Here is a 20,673-nt window from a genome sequence, read left to right as displayed (position 1 = left end):
TCGTTGTTAATCTGCAATGGATCGTGCTATGGAATGTCGCTCCATAGCAATGTTGCTACCACATTGTCTACAGATTTTAATTCTGGTAGCGAGAATGGGACTTGCTAGGGAAAATGCTACCGACTCCATATCCGTTGGTATTATGCTACCGATAGTTCTATGGAACAAAAATTCGTAGCAATTTTCCAACGACATTTGTTACGAAATCACTTTCTGTTGTACTGCAGCTATGGAATTCATTATCGTGGTTACTATGCAACAGATTTTGTGACGGAAACCAATTCCATAGTTGAATTGCTATGGAAGTACCATTCATAGGTATTTGCTAGGGAATTCTGCTATGGAATATGATTTCGTTTGCTTGTTTTGCTATGGAACAAAACACGTAGCTAATTTGTGACGACATTTTTTGGGATGTTGTATGCTTATTTAATCTTCTTATACTATGGATGAATTATTATTATGATAAATGGAATTTGTAAGATATGGTTTGAATGAAATGTTTTTGAATTGGTAATATGTGTCATAAACTAATGGCTAAAAAATGTAAAAATGAATTATAAAGTTGATATTGCTGGCAAGCGGACTCGAACTTAAGTTTATGCTAGAAAAGGGCGTGGTTAAGCCAGTTGTGCTAATCAAGTTATGTATAGTTTCTTGAAAACATAGTATATAATGAATAATTAACAACTAATTCATTACAAACTTATTTTTAATTACATTAACCGGGCATGTTAAAGTATATAATCTATGTAGATTATTTTCCTTAATAACGAATTCATTACAAACTTATTTTTAATTACATTAACTATACTTCATCACAAAAATAACATGGGTTTTACATATACTTCATCCTACTCAAGCAACATAGCAAGCAAAATAGACTAAAATGCCCTTTTAACATAATGATGTAAACACAAAACCAAAATAAAATTATAGTAGTACTATACAACTTCATATACAATACAATAAGAACACTAATATTCAATGTCCAATCTATTATTAACCATTAATATTTTTAAGAAATATACAAAACCTACCATACTCTACATACCAACGACAAACCGTGTAATATCTTTGTCGATCCCCATCCTCTTCATGGCCTATTGCAAATGCACCTTTAACAGAATGATGTGGGTCTTCACATTGGAATGTGATGTTATTCGTTGTAAGTCTATGAACAACATCAACAGCCCGCAACAACTCTTTGGCACTATCAACAACAACCGTGTACTCCCCATCATCCGGAACTGCCCAGCCAAAAGAGGCATCAAGTAATTGTAAACCTACACATTAAAATATCCATCAATTAATCCAATGTATCCTTTTCAATACAACAGTAAATAATATGCAACACAACACAACTAAATACTAACCCCAAACTACAAACATGCCTTAATTAACTATATACATAATTTAATTTACATATATACCATATATACATACCTTCATCACATTGATGATGCCCTCTTGAAATGTAGATCATTCCAAGCAAATAAATTGCCTCAAGATGATCTTCATTTGCTGCTTGTCTCAACAAAGACAATCCTAAATCAAAATTGTCATAATAAAAGCACTCATCCTGTTGACAGAATAACAATATCAATATATAACATCAATGACACAAAACATTAATAAATGGTATAAATTACATATAATTAATGAAAATACACATACAATTCATTGTCTGAACATGACTTCAATGTTATTATGCAATGCACATGTGCATATAAATGAATCAGCATTCTGATTTTTGGGACCCATTCCTTCAATCATGTCAATGCATGCTGTTCTGAACACTTGAGGATCACCCCTCGCTTCATACATCTTTTTTGAACTTCAAAAATTTAAATACACAGTAAATAACAAATAAATAAAGTTGTATTTCATCAAATATACATTCATTAGTTGATGTTTATTGAGAATTACCAAAGTCTTGCAGAGACGATGTCTTTCGCAGATTCTGACCCTAATACTACAAATACCCGACTCAAAATCTCTAATGGGAGATCATCTAACGAACGACGACTTCTAGTATTCGACATTCTACTTACAAAATAGACATTGGAGTAGTTGATTTCAATTCCTTTTTAAAAAATAAGCGTAACTATGAAAAACAGTGTAACAGGGTATGGAAAAAAAACTTACTTTATGATGATCTGGTCGCGAGGAGTACAAGAGTGACTATTATCGGAGAAATTCGATTTTAAGAACGATTACCCTTCGACGATTTGGGGGTTTTAGTGTTTGTATGGAGATTTATCGTCCGGAAAAGTTGAGACGTTCTGAATGGTTGAAGAACTGATAACGTCGGTGTGACGTTAGAGGTATGATGGCGCCATAACGCTTTAGAGTGCTAAAAGACCAAAGTGCCCTTGAAATCATTCCAAATATGTGAATACCAAGGTTGTAAAAATCGTTCGACGTTAGCTAGTCGGTGGACTGTGGTTAAGGGATTAATCGTCTAGCATTAATTGCTAATTTGTTAGATTTTAAAAAATTAAATATGACTAATATCATATAAAATTTCGTAAATGACACTAATATCATAACAAAATAGGTTAATATGATAAATACAACACTAATCATATCTCAAATAGTTATTATTGAGATATAAATTCTTCAAAGTGTTAAAATTTCACCGGGTTCTCCTGTTTCAGTCATTATGTATGCATGGATTAATCGCTAGGCGTTCTCTAATCGTTAGAGTAGCGCCTAGGGATTAATCGGAGATTAATTGGAACCTAATCGAGATTTTTACAACACTGGTGAATACTAAGGATATTTGTGTCAATATACATTATACAAATATTATAACCTTTTATAGGTAACAGTGGAATTTTGATTGTTGAAATGGAATTGTAATTTTGATTGTTGAAATGGAAAAGACAAAAATAACATATATATCATAATCTATAATGTAATACATTAATATATATATATATATATATATATATATATATATATAAGCACAAAAGAGTTAGCAATAGGAACTTTTTGGGCATTAAGATTTTTGCCATATTTTTTTGGTAACTTTGACACTTTTGGCCATTGGAAACAATACTTTTACATTTTGGTAAAAAAACACAAAAAAACTTTAGATTTTTGCCACAATGTTTTAGCCACTTTGACAATTTTAATCCTTATTGTAAAAAAATATACATTTGGCACAATACACACGAAAAACATTTAGGTTTTTCCACAATTCTTTAGCCACTTTGAAGCTCTTTGGCTTTACAGTCAATAGTTTTACATTTCGACATAAAAAACACAAACAAAAACATCCCGGAGCGAAGCCCAGGCTTTCTTCCTATTTTACATTTATGTATTGATATTAAACCAAATTACAAATTAACTTCATCTGGAAAAAAAAACATTAAACCCAAAAACATCTAGTCATTATCTTCTTCCTCCTCTTCTTCTTCATCCTCTTCTTCTTCATTACTCGATGTACTATACTCATAACTACCCTCGCTGTTAGGAATACCATCATCGTCGTCCTCATGAATTTCACCTTCTTCATCAATATTATTTTCATTATCTGAACCGTTGCTTGACATTTCGTGATCATCAGAATTGTTTGTATCGGCTGCACTTGGTATAATGATTTCATTTGATTCAACTTCATCTTCTTGGAAGGCAATGTCTTTCTGAGGATGATTTTCATCGGTCCACCCACGAGGTTTAACTTTAAATACAGCCCACCAGTCCGAGTTGTTTGTTTTCGAACTTGGGTAAGGAATGTAACACACTTGAGTGGCTTGCATGGCTAAAACAAATGGCTCGAACTTGTTGTATTTTCTTTTGACGTTTATCTCGACCAAGTTATATTATTTGTGAACCTTAACTCCTATGTTAGGTGTTGGATCGTACCAATGACATTTAAACAAAATCGTGGTTTTAATTGGGTAACCAGGGTACTCGACTTCTAAAATTTCCTCTATCTTACCATAATAATCACCTCCTTGGCTACTAACACACAATCCGCTATTGGTTGTTGATTTGTTCAGACTATGAACTTCTGTGTGAAACTTGTAACCATTGACAAAGTATACACTATATAATTACACTTTTTTGAATGACATTTTGGAAAGGTCATATATATACTTGTTGTTTATCGGGATCTTACATGCCTATATGAAAAATGGTAAAACACTTAATTAGAGTTAATTATAACCATAACAAAAAATAATAAATTTTAAAAAATACAAAAATAACACCCACATAGTTTTGAAACCATACTGCAAAGTTCTTCTCAACTTCAGCTGCAAGGACCTGTTCATCCATATCCCCCATAAGTTCATTCAAATTTTCTTCAAATATTCTGTATCACCAGTTGAATAACATTTTGAAGTTACTATGAATGTAATAATTAAAATCATGCATGTTAATGTTATTAATTCATAGCAATTACACAACAACTGATTATTATAATTAAAAGTGATACATATGTTACGTACCTTATGTAATGCTTGATCTTATCTTCGTTAAGGAGTATGTAAATTTGGGCAGCATGCACTTCCTCATCAGACATCATTCTATTCGTGAATCTTCCATAATGACACCCAAGATATGAAAATATATCTAACATGTCGTTGTTAGCATCCGCTTGCTCATCTCCTCCTCCGTCATCATTTCAAGGCAACTTTCTATTACGTGTGGGGACACCAGTCTCGAAATAATGAGAGCAAAATATAGATGCTTCACGTAGCAAGTACGCGTTAACAACGGACCTTTCCACTCAAGCTTTATTTTTCACATCTTTTTTCAACTGATTGAGATATCTATAGTGAAGATTATTTAAATCAGCTTACAAAAATATCAACATACATTATGATGTACCATACAAACCTTTCAAATGGATACATCCACCGATATTGGACAGGACCGGCTATCTTCACTTCGTATAGCAAATGTACAGATAAATGTTCCATGGAGTTAAAAATACCAGAGACAAAGATGGTCTCTAATTTACATAGTATTATTGGGATCTCGGTTTCAATCCTTTCCGTGTCTTTTGTTGTGATTGATGTTGCTGTTAATGTTTTGAAGAAAATACTCAACTCTGTTAATGCTTCCCACACTTGTTTTGGCAACATCTCATGAAATGAAATTGGCATCAATCTTTGCATAAAAACATGACAATCGTGGCTTTTCATTCCGAACAGTCTACACCCTATTAAATCAACACACCTCCCCAAATTAGAAACATAACCATCGGGGAAACGCAATTTCTCCACCCATTGGCATATGGCTTTCTTTTGATTCTTGTCCAGAGTGCAGTATGCTCTTTCATTATCTTCGACTCCTTTACTCTTCCTATAATAGAGCTTCAGATTCTTCTGGCTGCTACATTGTCCTTCGTCTTCCCTTTGACATCCATTACAGTGTAAAAAAGTTTTCAAATACATTTTTCACAATATGCGTAACATCAAAATTATGTCTAATGAGGTTTATTTTCCAATATGGTAAATCCCAAAATATGCTTTTCTTTTTTAACCATGATCGCCACATCTTTTGTTTACATCATCAACATTTAGTTCAGTCACTTTTACCAAACCTAATTGTTCAATCTCCCTTAAAGTTTGTTCACAATTCTTACTTGGAGGAGGACCTTCTATCACTTCACGATTCTTCTTGAACTTATTTTTATCCTTTCTATATGGGTGATTTACCTGTAGAAATCTTCTATGGCAGTCAAACCATGACATCTTATTACCATTCTTTAGTCTGAAAGCTTGTGTATGTTTCCCACAATGAGGACATGCTAGCTTACCTACTATAGACCATCCGGACAACATTGCATATGATGAAAAATCGCTTATTGTCCACATCAAAGCTGCTCTTAGATGGAAATTTTGTTTAAAACATATATCATATGCTACTACGCCTTCTTCCCATAATTGCTCCAACTCTGCAACAACTGGTTGCAAAAATACATCTATTTTATGCTTAGGGTTTGACGGTCCTAGCATAAGTGCGGTCAAAAACATGTAAGGCTCTTTCATGCACATAGAAGGTGGCAAGTTATAAGGTGTTATAATAATAGGCCAAGATGAATATTGTTTTCCAAATGCTCCATGTGGTGCAAACCCATCTGTACTTACGCCTAATATTAAATTACGTACTTCTGCTGCAAATGAAGGATGACTTTTGTCAAAGTGCTTCCAAGCTTCTGAATCGGATGGATGACACATTACTCCAGCATCATGTCCATGATTCTCGGAGTGCCATCGCATGGAAATCGTTGTGGCTTGTGAAGCATACAGTCTCTTCAACCTTGGAGTCAAAGGAAAGTAATGCATTTTCTTGAATGATACGCGAGAACATCTGGCCAAATTTTTTGATCGTTTGTACCTATCTGCATTACAGAATTTGCACCGATAAAGATCTTTGTCTTGCCTCCAATATATCATACATCCAGACCTGCAGCAGTCAATCATCTCCATAGGCAAACCTAGTGCTTGTATTAATTGTTTGCTCTCGTATAAACTACCTACCATATTATTCTCCTCCGGTAACACATCATTTATCAACTGGCAGATAGCGGCATAACTTTTTTCAGGTATGCGATACTCTGATTTTATATTCAATAGTCTAGCTACAGTAGATAGTTGTGTCACTTTTTTACATCCAGGCCACAATTCCTTATCGGCTGCATCTAGCATATCAAATAATTTTTTATCTAGTGCATTTGGCTCCTCTTCAGGATCACTATTATTTAAATCAGGAGCCATTGCATCTATGACCATTTCTCTATAAGAACATGCACCTTCACTAAAATTTGTGTTTGAATCATCCACCCCTAAAAACGTATTGTCATCATCAATTGATGTTTTGCCATGTTTATCCCAACACCAATATTCCTCAACAAAACCAAACTTGTACAAATGATGCTTAACAGTATCAACTTCTGTATATGGTATGTTACGACATTTTATGCATGGGTATTTGATTTTATCTTCGTCCATGAACCTATGTTGACTGGTAGCAAAATCTATATATTTTTTCACGCCTTGTACGAAAACAAGCGATATACAACTACTACTATCTTTTCTTTCATACAACCATTTTCTACTTGGATTGTTCATTGTCTTTAATCTGTAAAGTATAAATTTAAATAACACAATATTAATTGTATATGTTCATTAATGTTGATTTGAATTCATATATGACATTTGAAGTGAATATATAGTTACCATACAAACATCGCAAAGGTACCTTAACAACGACTCGTTTCACAAAGCTAATGGCCGAATGCTGAACAAATCTTCAAAGTTTTCTAATTTGAATGGTTGAATAACTTTTATTATTGGATAAAGGCATAGAATATTAGTAGAATGGTTTAATTGAGATCGACACTTGCAGAATATTCAAACAAAGTGTATATCGATCAGGGTACCTTCGACAACCCTTGATTTCAATGTGTTGGATGGATACTAGGTCGTATTATTGGGTCGATATTATTCAATATCAGGTTAAAACCCATGTAGTATATGGGTAATTATAAATTTAAATAACATTCATAATAAATATAGATATAGATCTACTTAAAATATAAATTCTATATATACAGTTTTTTCCTTAATAACGACTTGATTAAACATTTTTCTTTTATTTCCATAGCAAAAATGGCACCTTCACTTTAGAGATTGCAAATAGACCAAAGTGCCCTTAAAATCTATCCAACTAGGTCACAATAAACTTTTGGTTAGTAAAATGAAAAAAGACAAAACTAACATACATATCAAAACTAACATATATATATATATATATATATATATATATATATATATATATATATATATATATATAGACACATTTAATAAAGTTATAAATATGTATTCCCATTACACCAAAATAAACATACAATATGCATCACTAATTGTGTGAATCAAACAACAATCATATATATAACTACTCGAAACTAATGTCAAACATCCTAGCAAACTTAACAAAACATGTATCCGACAAACATAATTCACAATTCAACAACCAACTGTATTGATGGATAAAAGCTGTTTCATAACTGCTCACAGAATGATGCTTTGCACAACTTCTATGTAAGACATGGAATTTTATCTGCTTTGATCTCCTTAGCAAGTGGTTTTGAACCTTGTTACAGATATGCCTTAGATTCCAACTTCTTCTAGTATTAACGTAGGCATTATTTAACATGATCAGAGATTCTTGCTTCCATTAAATGCCGTCGGCCATCAACATCATTCACAGAACGAAGATCGCATCCAATTGCCCCTGATCGGCTACATCTTGAAGCAACTGTTTCCCTGCTATTTCTTCCCCTATCGTAAAATACTTCGCCTGACATACAATAAGTAATCATACAATTTTAAAAAATACAAATATAGAAAACTAATTGAATTCGAAATTATATGATTGCTTAAAAAAAGAGTATCATTCCATCGTTGAAGAGTACGTGTGGGTTGTTCAACTTTCTGCATTTTCTTATGACTTCATACTGTTGAATACTTAATGGACGAAACCTTAATTGATTTGTGTCTATGATTTTATATATTGCGTCTGATGTTACAGAATCCCTAAATAGTTTGCAACTATAATTCACAAATCAACAAAAGTAATCTATTAAACACTAAATTAAATATCTATATATGTATAATATAAGTAATGCACATCATACTTACACTAACTGGCACTTAAAAGCATCGATTGGTGAAGTTCCTCCAACCGTAGTTACTATTTTTTCGATCAAGTGTGACGACAAAGCAGTAATTTTTGTTCCTTGTTGTCTTGTTTGCATTCTTTCTGATGAACAACTCGCTGCCATTATGTTGAATTGTGTCGAGTGTGATTCAAAGTATATAACACCAACGATTTTAGGGTTTATTGATCAACGTGTCGGAATTCTGATTGTTGGGAATTGAATGTAGATGATCAATCGCCGATAAACTGAAACGACGGGATAAGTCTGACTACAAATTATGGCGCCTAAGTGTTTAGACTATGAATTGACATAATTTTCCTTTAACGTACAAAGGTTACTGCGTAAATGGTTAGGGTATTTTTTCAATACCTACGGGTATTTTTGTAAATAAATTGACATTCCAAATTTAAAAAGATGAAGTTAACTAAAATTATTGATTAAATTCAGAGAGACATATTTAATTAAAATTATTGACATAAGTAGGATTCGAACCTGCGACTTCGGGTAGGAAGAAAGGCGCGTTTTCCAGCAAAACTAAATTAACTTCCGTTTCTTCTAATTGAAAAACCATAATATAATGTTGACCAATGACCCATATGTCATCCATGGACACCATAAGCCACTAACATGTTGACCAATCATCCATATGTCATCCATGGACACCATAAGCCACTACCATGTTGACCAATGACCCATATGTCATCCATGGACACCATAAGCCACTACCATGTTGACCAATGACCCATATGTCATCCATGGACACCGTAAGCCACTACCTTGTTGACCAATGGCCCATATGTCATCCATAAACACCATAAGCCACTAAAATGTTGACCAATGACCCATATGTCATCCATGGACACCGTAAGCCACTACCATGTTGACCAATGGCCCATATGTCATCCATATACACCATAAGTCACTGCCATGTTGACCAATCATCCATATGTCATCCATGGACACCATAAGCCACTACCATGTTGACCAATGACCCATATGTCATCCATGGACACCGTAAGCCACTACCATGTTGACCAATGGCCCATATGTCATCCATATACACAATAAGCCACTACCATGTTGACCAATGGCCCATATTAAATCATTGTGTTCTTTATTTTATTCGCGTCTTTAATTGTTTTGTGAATGTGTTTTGTGTTTTTATTGAATTCCACAATTCTAGCAATTGGTATAAGAGTTGTGGATGAAGTCCGGAAATTATGATCGTTAAATTCGAATGTCAAGATTACTGCTTTTGGAGGATGCACCTTTAAGATTATCTCTACTAAAAGAAGTTACGCGAACCACTTAATGAAAGAAAAATTGAAGCGATGAAGAAAACGGATTGGTACATGTTCTTGGTTTGTTTATGTTACCGCAGGCGAAGAATGTTGCATACAACGACTTGCAACGAAAGAACAATGTTTAGGGAGATCAAAAAGTCATCTAAAATTTATGAGAATGTTACACTTGCAATATTGAGTTGTATAGACATTTTAATACTAAAAATGAAATAATAAAAAATGTTTCAAAATAATTATTTCACTGAATATATATTCGAACTAAGAATGTATTAAATGGATTTAATTAACATTCTAACGAACTATATGAGGTTTAAGTGACAATTAAATTATGATAAAAGGGTAATGTGTCATAAAAAATACTTAGATAAATGATAAAATAATTAATAGAAATTATGAAATAACTAAATAAAGAAAGAAAAGAGAAATATAGGTTGATTATGGAGTAAGAGAAAAAGTTCAAGGACCAAAGTTGTAAAACCTATTTTATTTACCATGCGGAGGTTATACTCATCTTTCATAATTCACATTTTTATGTTATGTGAACGCCATCTCATTTTCTCTTATTTTTCTTTTTCTCGTTAAAACCTAAGAAATTGTCATGCGTCGATTCCCCTTATTTTTCATTTTAGTTTTAAAAAATATATTTTATACAAATATTATTCTCTTTTTGTAGAGAATTAAAAATTTTATATAATATTTATAATTTATAGTATATATATAATTTATTTATATATTATAAAAACTGAAAAAAAAAGAGCGATAGAGTGAATGTAGTAATACGGACGCACGGGGAAGTCTTTCACCAAAACCACACCTATGGTGTGGTGTTCTCTGGTGCAGTGAAAATGCGAAAACAACAAACAACATGGTGCGGAGTTGGTACTCCTTGCAGCCTTAGGAATTCACGCAACCCTCGGTTTGCCTTGGTTCCTTTATCCATTTCCTTGTTGATTCATATCAAATCCTCTACCTCTAAAAAAAACCTATACACCTTCCTATTGAGACTGCTACATGAGAACAAAAAAATAGGGAGAAACGAGAAGAAAAGATATAAGAGGCTAAGGTTTAAACCTAAAGCAAAGGTTAATTATGTTGCATCAAGTTCGAAGTAATATTTTCTTCTCCTGATTTCCATGTTTATAGAATTCCTAAAACACTATATAGCCTTCCATTTCTTTTGTTGTCTAATCAAGTTGTTGGATTATAGAAAGACAACAATGTGTATGTCCATTACGTATTCGTGACTTCAAGTGCCATACTCATTACAATATTAGGAAAATTCAAAAATAAAAGGAAAAGAAGAAAGAGCAAGTGGAATTGAAATGATCACGACTTCCTAATGAAAGCATATTTCATCTAATTAATGTCAATATAGCTTTGACTTTTTACATGCTTCAAAATTTGTAGGATAAATACAACAAAAGTTACTAATTTTACACGAAAATTAAATTTTGACACTGCGTTATTTTGTCTCAAATTCGACATTTCATTTTCAATTTGTTACAATTCTAACCACTTAACCGATCAACCCGGTTGTCTGCAGACGTGACATGATGACGTGCTAATTTCGATGACATGACATGCTGATATGACAAACTGATGTGTTAAAATGAAAAAAAATGCACAAAAGACACTAGGTTTTTAGTTTTTTCAATTTTGACATTAAGTTTTTATTTTTTTTTTCAATTTCGAAACTCCATATTTTTCCCAAATTTGAAATAATTTTTTCAAAAAACATTCAAGTGTATTTTTGGGATGTTATAGGTTCGTACATGTTCCATTAGATTACCATGTTCATAGGTCATAAGAGTACCATGTGATGGGTTTTGAGCAATACAACAATCCTATGGTGCACATGCAAAACCCTAAAGCTTTGGATCTAGGTTTCTCTATCGTACATGCAAATTTATCCAAAGCTTACAAACCCTAGATCTAGCATACAAAATCTAAAATTAACAACTAAAACAAGTTTAGATGATTACTTTTCACAAGTAGCAAGAATCTTCAACTTCAAGAGCTTAGTATCACAATTGTAATACCTCTAATGGCTTACAAACACCAAGGCAAGAAGATGATCTAGAAGAGAGAGAATGGAGGCACAAAATCGGCTCAAGGACTCTTTTGAATAAGTGGTAGCCGATTTTGGATGCCCTAGGGGTCCTTAAATAGCTGCGCTGCTAGGGTTTCAGTCAAAACCCTAATTGGATAGCTTAGGCCCTAAGCAGCCCCAAGAACCTTCTGGAATAGGGCCCTTGGACGATTTCAAGGTGGGCTTCCACCCTAATTTCGTCCACTCCCTTATTCCACAAGATCCACAGCCCAAATCCAATTATCTTATAATTGGAAAGATCAGTCCCCTTTATTTCATTAATCTCTTTTAGCCACAAAATTAATTCTTAATTAATTCTTGACCAATATTAATTAAACAATATGATTTCTCTTTTAATATATTATTCTTATAATATATTAATAAACCATAATATCCTCTCTCTCCATAAATCATCCAGTCCAGTTGCTTTGGTGAAGGCAACCCAAAAGGACCATGCTACAACCGGGTCAAGTACATACCAAATATAGTTATGGACTTAGACACTAATCCAACAGTTTCCCACTTGGATAAGTCTAATAACTATAAATGCAAGTACGACTTCAGGATCCAATTAGCAATCGTAGCTCTCAAAACTTGCTGTCGAACTCTGACTCGTCCTTTAGATAAGGGATCGTATAGTCCTCCGTTCAAGATATCATGCAGACAATTACATGGAACATAGTCATACTTATTGTCCGTCAGTTTGTTTCTCGATCTCTGATTCGACTGACATAGAACTTAATTGAACACATCAATTCAGTATTGACCGGGCCCGACACATAAGTCAAACCAAATCAACGAGGGGCCCAGATATCGCTTTTACCCTCTTAGGATAAAAGGAACAGATAAACTTTGACTTATATGCATTTACTATTCACTCATCAAATCATGCACAACAATGTGTTTTATAACATCAAGTTACTGATGCGTTTACGCATTATCAATTCACAACCAACTTGCAAACAATAAACCATATATCTAGGTTTAAATACTGTATGATATTATCGTCTTGCGATCACTCGTGATAAATTCCATGAAGTGATGCCAACAAGCGTGGGTTTAATCCAATGCTCAAATCTTATTTCATAAGCACTCATGAACGTTGCAGCAAACCTTTGCTATGTCTAATACACTTTAGACAGTCTACAAAAAAATTCCTGACAGTCTTCTTTCATACCTACTTCCAAAGTATAAGCGACTGTGGACTGTTCGAATAATCTTATTATTCAGGAAGTCAAAACATGCAAAGTGAAACAATAGGTAAATAATTAACACAAGACAGTAACTTTACTTATAAATAATACTCATTTATTTAATCATCAAATGTTAATTACAATTTATCTATTACACGTTTCGAAGCTATCTAATCTAAACTAATATCGTCCTTCAGCCCAATGCTCCTAGCGTGCTGCAAGTGCTTAACCCTACTCGGTCCCTTCGTGAGGGGATCTGTTGGGTTATCCTCTGACGATACCCTCTTCACTACGAGGTGTCCCTCTTCCACCCGATGTCTAATAAAGTGATATTTCCTGTCGATATGTCGGGATCTGCCATGATCCCTCGGTTCCTTGGTCAAGGCAACCGCTCCTTCATTATCACAGAAAATCTCCATAGGCTCCTTTATGGCTGGCACAACTCCAAGCTCTCCAATGAAGTTCTTCAACCATATCGCCTCCTTTAACGCTTCGCTCGCTGCTATGTACTCTTATTCGCACGTTGAATCAGGTACGGTCTCCTGGTTGGAACTTTTCCAAGTCACTGCTCCTTCATTCAGGGTAAAGACCCAGCCTGACTGAGATTGATAATTATCTCATTCTGTCTGAAAACTGGCGTCACTATACCCTCGCACCCTTAAGTCATCACTCCCACCGAGGACTAGAAACCATTCCTTGGTCCTACGAAGGTACTTAAGAATATTCTTGACTGCGGTCCAATGTGCTCTATCAGGGTTCCCTTGATATCTGCTGACCATGCTCAAAGCGAAGGCCACATCAGGGCGAGTACGAGTCATAGCATACATGATCGAGCCAACTGCGGAAGCGTAAGGTACTCGACTCATTTCTGTTATCTCGGCTTTGGTACTCGGGCTTTGAGTCTTACTCAACTTGGCATTGCGTTGGATCGGTAACTCCCCTTTCTTGGAATTCTCCATACTAAAACGCTTTAGTACCTTGTCTAAGTAAGTATTCTGACTAAGTCCTATTAGTATTTTACTCCTGTTTCTCACTATCCTTATTCCCAGAATATAGGCAGCCTCTCCGAGGTCCTTCATAGCGAAACACTTCCCAAGCGAGGACTTAACCTCCTGCAGGGTCGGGATGTCGTTTCCTATGAGTACTATGTCATCGACATACAATACGAGGAAGCTTACTATACTCCCACTGGCTTTGACATATACACGTGACCCATCCTCGCTTCACAGGAATCCAAACTTTTTGACTTTCTCATCGAAACAAAAATTCCATTTGCGAGATGCTTGTTTCAATCCATAAATGGACTTCTCAAGCTTACACACTCTATTGGGATGCTTCGTATCTACAAAACCCTCTGGCTGACTCATGTAAACATCTTCAGCCAACTTCCCATTAAGGAAAGAGGTTTTGACATCCATTTGCCATATTTCATAGTCATGAAATGCAGCAATGGCTAGCATCACCCTAATAGACTTTATCTTCGCAACTGGTGAGAAGGTCTCATCATAGTCAACTCCGGGTGTTTGAGTAAAGCCCTTCGCAACCAATCGTGCCTTATAAGTGTGTACATTCCCATACATGTCGGTCTTCTTCTTGAAGATCCACTTGCACCCGACCGTCTTACGACCTGGCACATTGTCAACCAAATTCCACACTTGGTTGTCATACATGGACTGAATCTCGCTGTCCATAGCCTCTTTCCATTTTGCAGACTCCGGGCCTGCCATGGCTTCCTTATAGTTGTTAGTTCGTCCAAATTTACTAGTGTACTATCACTAATAAACGTATCCCCTTCATTAGTAATATGGAAACCATAAAACTGGGGTGGAACGCTAACTCTATTGGAACGCCTAAGAGGTAAGGACTTGTCAATTGGTTCAACAGGAGTTTCCTCCTCAAGTTGAGCGCCAGTGTTTGAGGTTCCTTCATCGTTCGATTCTTGAAGCTCTTCAAGATCTATTTTTCTCCCACTGTCTCCTTGGCTTATGAGTTCTCGCTTTTGGAAAACCCCTCTCCTCACAACGAAGACAGCATTGTCACTCGGTCTATAGAAGAGATATCTAAAGGACTTCTGTGGGTAGCCGATGAAAATACACCGCTCACTACGAGATTCAAGCTTGTCGTGAGTCTATCGTCTTATAAAATCCTCGCAACCCCAAACCTTGATATGTGCCAAGGAGGGAGCTTTCCATGTCCACATTTCGTGAGGTGCTTTGGTCGCCTTCTTTGTATGGACTAGGTTAAGGATATGGGCGGCAGTCTCTAAGGCATACCCCCAGAATGAGATAGGTAGCGAAGCACGACTCATCATGGAACGAACCATGTCGAGCAAGGTTTGATTACGCCTCTCAGCTACACCATTCAACTGTGGTGTCCTAGGAGGCGTCAATTGCGACACTATTCCGCATTACTTGAGGTAGTCGTGGAATTCAAGACTAAGGTACTCTCCACCTCGATCGGATCGAAGCATCTTGATTTTCCTGCCCAACTGATTCTCCACTTCCTGCTTAAACTCTTTGAACTTTTCAAAGGTTTCTGACTTGTGCTTGATTAAGTAGATATACCCATATCTGATATAATCATCGGTGAAAGCCACATAGAAGCGGCTTGTATCCCTTCTGGTGGATCTAAAGGGACCACACACATCGGTGTGTATGAGATCCAATAAACCCTCACCCCTTTCACAAGTACCAGTGAAGGGTGACTTGGTCATCTTTCCAAGTAAACAAGACTTGCACACGTCATCGTCCCTAAGGTCGAATGACTCCAACACTCCATCCTTTCGGAGTTGGGCTATGTGTTTCTTGTTGACATGTCCAAGACGACAATGCCACAAGCATGCTTTATCCAAATCATTGGAATAATCGATACACAACACATCATTTCCTAAATTGTCTACAACCATCACAGTTTCATATATTCCATTACAAGGCAATGCTTCAAAATAGAAAACACCATTAAAGAAAGCATTAATGAACCTTTTTCATTATCAAACGAAAATCTAAATCCTTGTTTATATAAACCATGAAAAGAAATGATGTTTCTTGCCATTTCTGGCGAATAGCAACAATTATTCAAATCTAGTCCTAACCCACTACTAAGCACTAAAGAGTAAACTCCAATCTTGGTGACAGGCAACGATCTTCTGTTCCCATGATCAAGTTTATCTTCCCATGCTCCACATCCCTATTTCTTTTTAGGCCCTGCAAATCAGAACAAATGTGAAAACCACATCCTGTATCAAGAACCCAAGAAATAGCATGCGATGAGTTATTAGATTGAATAGTATAAATACCTGCGAAGGACGGCTTGATCTTCCCATCCTTGATATCTTGCAGATACTTCGGGCAGCTTCGTTTCCAATGCCCCTTCTCATGGCAGTAGTAGTAATCTGCATCCTTTGGGTTGGAGGTGGGTGCAGCGGGACCAGCCTTGGTTCCACTTGAAGAGGTGTCATCATGGGAATTTCCCTTATGGTGGCTCTTGGAAGGAGCCTTCCTCTTCTTACCCTTCCCCTGCCCAACAGCCAAGACGGGGGCAACAGTAGTAGAAGTTGGTGCAACGGATTTGTCCTTGAGGTTGCTCTCAACAGTCCTCAACAGGCCTTGAAGCTTGCTCAATGTGACCTCCTCTTTGTTCATGTGGTAGGTCATCCAGAATTGGTTATAGCAAGGAGGCAAGGAATGAAGAATAATATCAATCGCCAGCTCTTCATCGAAGTTAACACTTAACTTCTGCAGGTGGTCGACATACCTCTGCATTTTCTGTAGATGAGCAGTGACAGACTCTCCGTCTCTTATCTTGGCCGTGATCATCGAAGTTATGATCTCGTACCTCTCCTGCCTGGAACTTTGGTGGTACATGTCCAGTAAATCCAAGTGCATCTCATAGGGGTAGAAGTCCTCGTAGGACTTTTGGAGTTCTGCAGTCATAGTAGCGAGCATGATGCAAGGGACTTTCGTAGCATCTCGCTCGTGGGTCTCAAAGGCAGCGATCTCCTCAGGAGTAGCAGTGTTGACATTTATCTCCTTTAGCTCCTTGTCGAGGACATACTCCTTGTCCTCGTAGCGGGTAACCATTAGGATGTTGTGGATCCAATCATTAAAATTTGTCCCATCGAAGATCACCCTCCCACACAAACTCATGAGTGAGAATGAGCCGGAAGAGTTCGAGCTAGAAGCGTTGTTTGAGTTCGACATCTGACAAAGTTCGATTAGATAAGAATCCCCAATTAAACAACCAAATGAGAAATTAGGGCTAGGATCCAACAACATTATTTTCAATTTAGAAGAGGGATGTTGTAATCTAAACAGAAAATAATTTGAAGGTAAGTGAATGACGATTCACTAATTTCCACCATGAAAAACAAAAAGAATTAAATGTGTTGAAAACTCCTAGATCTTTTGAGATTCATTTAACTTTTCAATGGCATGTTTAAATCTCGATATGCCCATCAAGTTTGTGACTGGGATACCGAGGATCACAAACAAGGCGTGAATAACCATGCAAATGTACATGGTGCCCCCAATGTTACAGTCACCTAATCAATGTGCAGGTTAGCCACACACGCTCCATTGATCTATGACAAATATCAAGTCACCCTTTTCCACCTTTGCTAGACCCAAATTAGTGTGGCGATTAACCACACACGCTCCACTAACGTCTTGGCAAGGGTACAAAGTGTAATTTCATGGAATAGTATCATTTTCACATTTTTCCTAAAGTAACTAAGATTGAGAATTTATAAAAACATTTAGTAACTTTATTAATCATTATACTTTTAATGAGGAATTTAGATGCCCTATCCTACCCTTTCGGCTAACGACCCTCCACCAATCAAGGGAGCGGTGGGTGAGAGTGGACACCCATTAAACTGTCATTTTATAGGCAGCAACCTTATACCTCCCTTATAGATCGGCTTCGTGAATGAGGCCTACTAACGGTAAGACTAGCATTTATCTTATACATGTATAATAATTATTCTTATAATATTATAATAGTATAGGGGTGAATTTGAAACTTGTAAAATTCTAGGGTTTGGAATTTAATTATTTCAAAATTAAACTTTTAATCAAAATTTAAATTCCAAAACTTGAGGGAAAGTTTTGAAACATTTCAAAACTATCTAGATCAAAATTCAAATAATATAATTAAACAAATAATTGGTGATTATCTAATTTTGACCTAATCCAATTTCATGCAAGATAATTGATCAAATAATTCAAATAATTAAGGTTTATCAAATAAGGTAATAATTATCTAACTAAATGATAAATATCTTTTATTTTGACAAAAATAATCACATGGAATCAATAAAATTCAGATTTTATTAATCAAAAACAACTTTGGTAATTATCCCAAGTCAAAATAAGTCAAAATCCCAAAAATCCCTCTGTGTGACACCCCGACTCGCCGAGACCCTTACAGAACTCGTCGAGTTCATCTGACTCGTCGAGTTCACCTTGGGACTCGACGAGTCTGTCAGGAAGAAGGCAGAAAAATCGATTTTAAGCAATGAATAAACATACAATGCATCAAATACAATAGACACCAAGCAAGGCTCTGATACCACTGATGGGTTTTGAGCAATACAACAATCCTATGGTGCACATATAAAACCCTAAAGCTTTGGATCTAGGTTTATCTATTGTACATGCAAATTTATCCAAAGCTTACAAACCCTAGATCTAGCATACAAAATCTGAAATTAACAACTAAAACAAGTTTAGATGATTACCTTTCACAAGTAGCAAGAATCTTCAACTTCAAGAGCTTAGTATCACCATTGTAATACCTCTAATGGCTTACAAACACCAAGGCAAGAAGATGATCTAGAAGAGAGGGAATGGAGGCACAAAATCGGCTCAAGGACTCTTTGGAATAAGTGATAGCCGATTTTGGATGCCCTAGGGGTCCTTAAATAGCTGAGCTGCTAGGGTTTTAGTCAAAACCCTAATTGGATAGCTTAGGCCCTAAGCGGCCCCAAGAACCTTCTGGAATAGGGTGCTTGGACGATTTCAAGGTGGGCTTCCACCCTAATTTCTTCCACTCCCTTATTCCACAAGATCCACAGCCCAAATCCAATTATCTTATAATTGGCAATACAAGTCCCCTTTATTTAATTAATATTTTTTAGCCACAAAATTAATTCTTGACCAATATTAATTAAACAATATGATTTCTCTTTTAATATATTATTCTTATAATATATTAACAAACCATAATATCCTCTCTCTCCATAAATCATCCAGTCCAGTTACTTTGGTGAAGGCAACCCAAAAGGATCAACCTACAACCGGGTCAAGTACATACCAAATATAGTTATGGACTTAGACACTAATCCAACACCATGTTCACCGGGGGTAGGGATGAAAAATGGCAAGGGTCGGTGCATGCGGTACGTATAAGAGTATCATGTTCATGCGAGGGACAAAATAGGCCGACGATTCGTGCATGGTTCATAAGAGTAACGTGCTCACATGAGGGATGAAAAAGGACTACGTGTATGTGTTGTTAGAGTACATTCCACCCATGACTTGACTAACGCATGTAGCAAGAAACCCCAAAACCGTGTTGTCACAACGAGTAAAGGTGATGAGTTACTAAGACAACTTAAGGTGGGTTTTTCCTATATGATGTTTAAGAGTTATATGATGTTTATGAGTTTATGATGATTTCCTTATAATGTGCTACATGATGATTATATACAATATGTGTTTTGAAACCTGATTATATAAAGAGTTTATTATGAGTCCATCCCTTTTTGTCTCACCAAATTTCTAGTCTGACGTTGCATTTTGATGTGTGACTCACGTGGCGATTAGTAGCTGATACTTTAGAGACTATGAGAGTTTTTGCGATTTCACGGCTTAATTTTTTTTCATTGAAATCTTTCCATCTTTTCTCTTTAAAACATTTCGATATTTCTGAAATCTTTACAATAACCTCATTACTCTTTTTCTCTTTTAAACACTTAAACTTTTACGCATTTCTTTGGTAAATCTCTTTATTCTTTTCTCTTTTTGTATTTATTTATTATTCATTTATATTCAATTATTTTTATTTGTAGAAAATAATTTTATCACCAAAGAGCACAAAACTCCTAGGCCAAGTTTCATGATTTTCACGCCGCTCCAAAAAAATACAAAACAATATATATATATATATATATATATATATATATATATATATATATATATATATATATATATATATATATATATATATATATATATATATATATCGCAAAACAACTATATACAAGTTGCCATAGGTGTGAATCATATCCTTAAAAAGGGCATAAGTATGAAACAAAAATTTTATGTATTCATTTACAGTACGGTGCAATCTTAATAGTAGTTTTCTTGACTCTTTTAAGATAAAAGAAATAGAAAAGGCAAAACA

General features: G+C 35.5%; 1 protein-coding gene across 1 annotated transcript; it reads right to left on the bottom strand.

Annotated features, from left to right (window-relative positions):
* Positions 1 to 5,495: 5,495 nt before the first annotated feature.
* Positions 5,496 to 8,806, bottom strand: LOC145127573 (uncharacterized). The gene is made up of 4 exons (XM_079062744.1): positions 8,664 to 8,806; positions 8,438 to 8,573; positions 8,231 to 8,322; positions 5,496 to 7,101 (listed from the first exon to the last, which is right to left on the bottom strand). Exons 1-4 carry the CDS (start codon positions 8,804 to 8,806, stop codon positions 5,496 to 5,498), a joined length of 1,977 nt encoding a protein of 658 aa, XP_078918870.1.
* Positions 8,807 to 20,673: the final 11,867 nt, after the last annotated feature.

The sequence above is a fragment of the Lactuca virosa genome, chromosome 7 (genome assembly GCF_052849685.1).
Source record: "Lactuca virosa cultivar CGN04683 chromosome 7, Lactuca_virosa_CGN04683_v6, whole genome shotgun sequence".
Classification (NCBI taxonomy): domain Eukaryota; kingdom Viridiplantae; phylum Streptophyta; class Magnoliopsida; order Asterales; family Asteraceae; genus Lactuca; species Lactuca virosa.
This window is presented reverse-complemented; position numbering and strand designations above follow the sequence as displayed.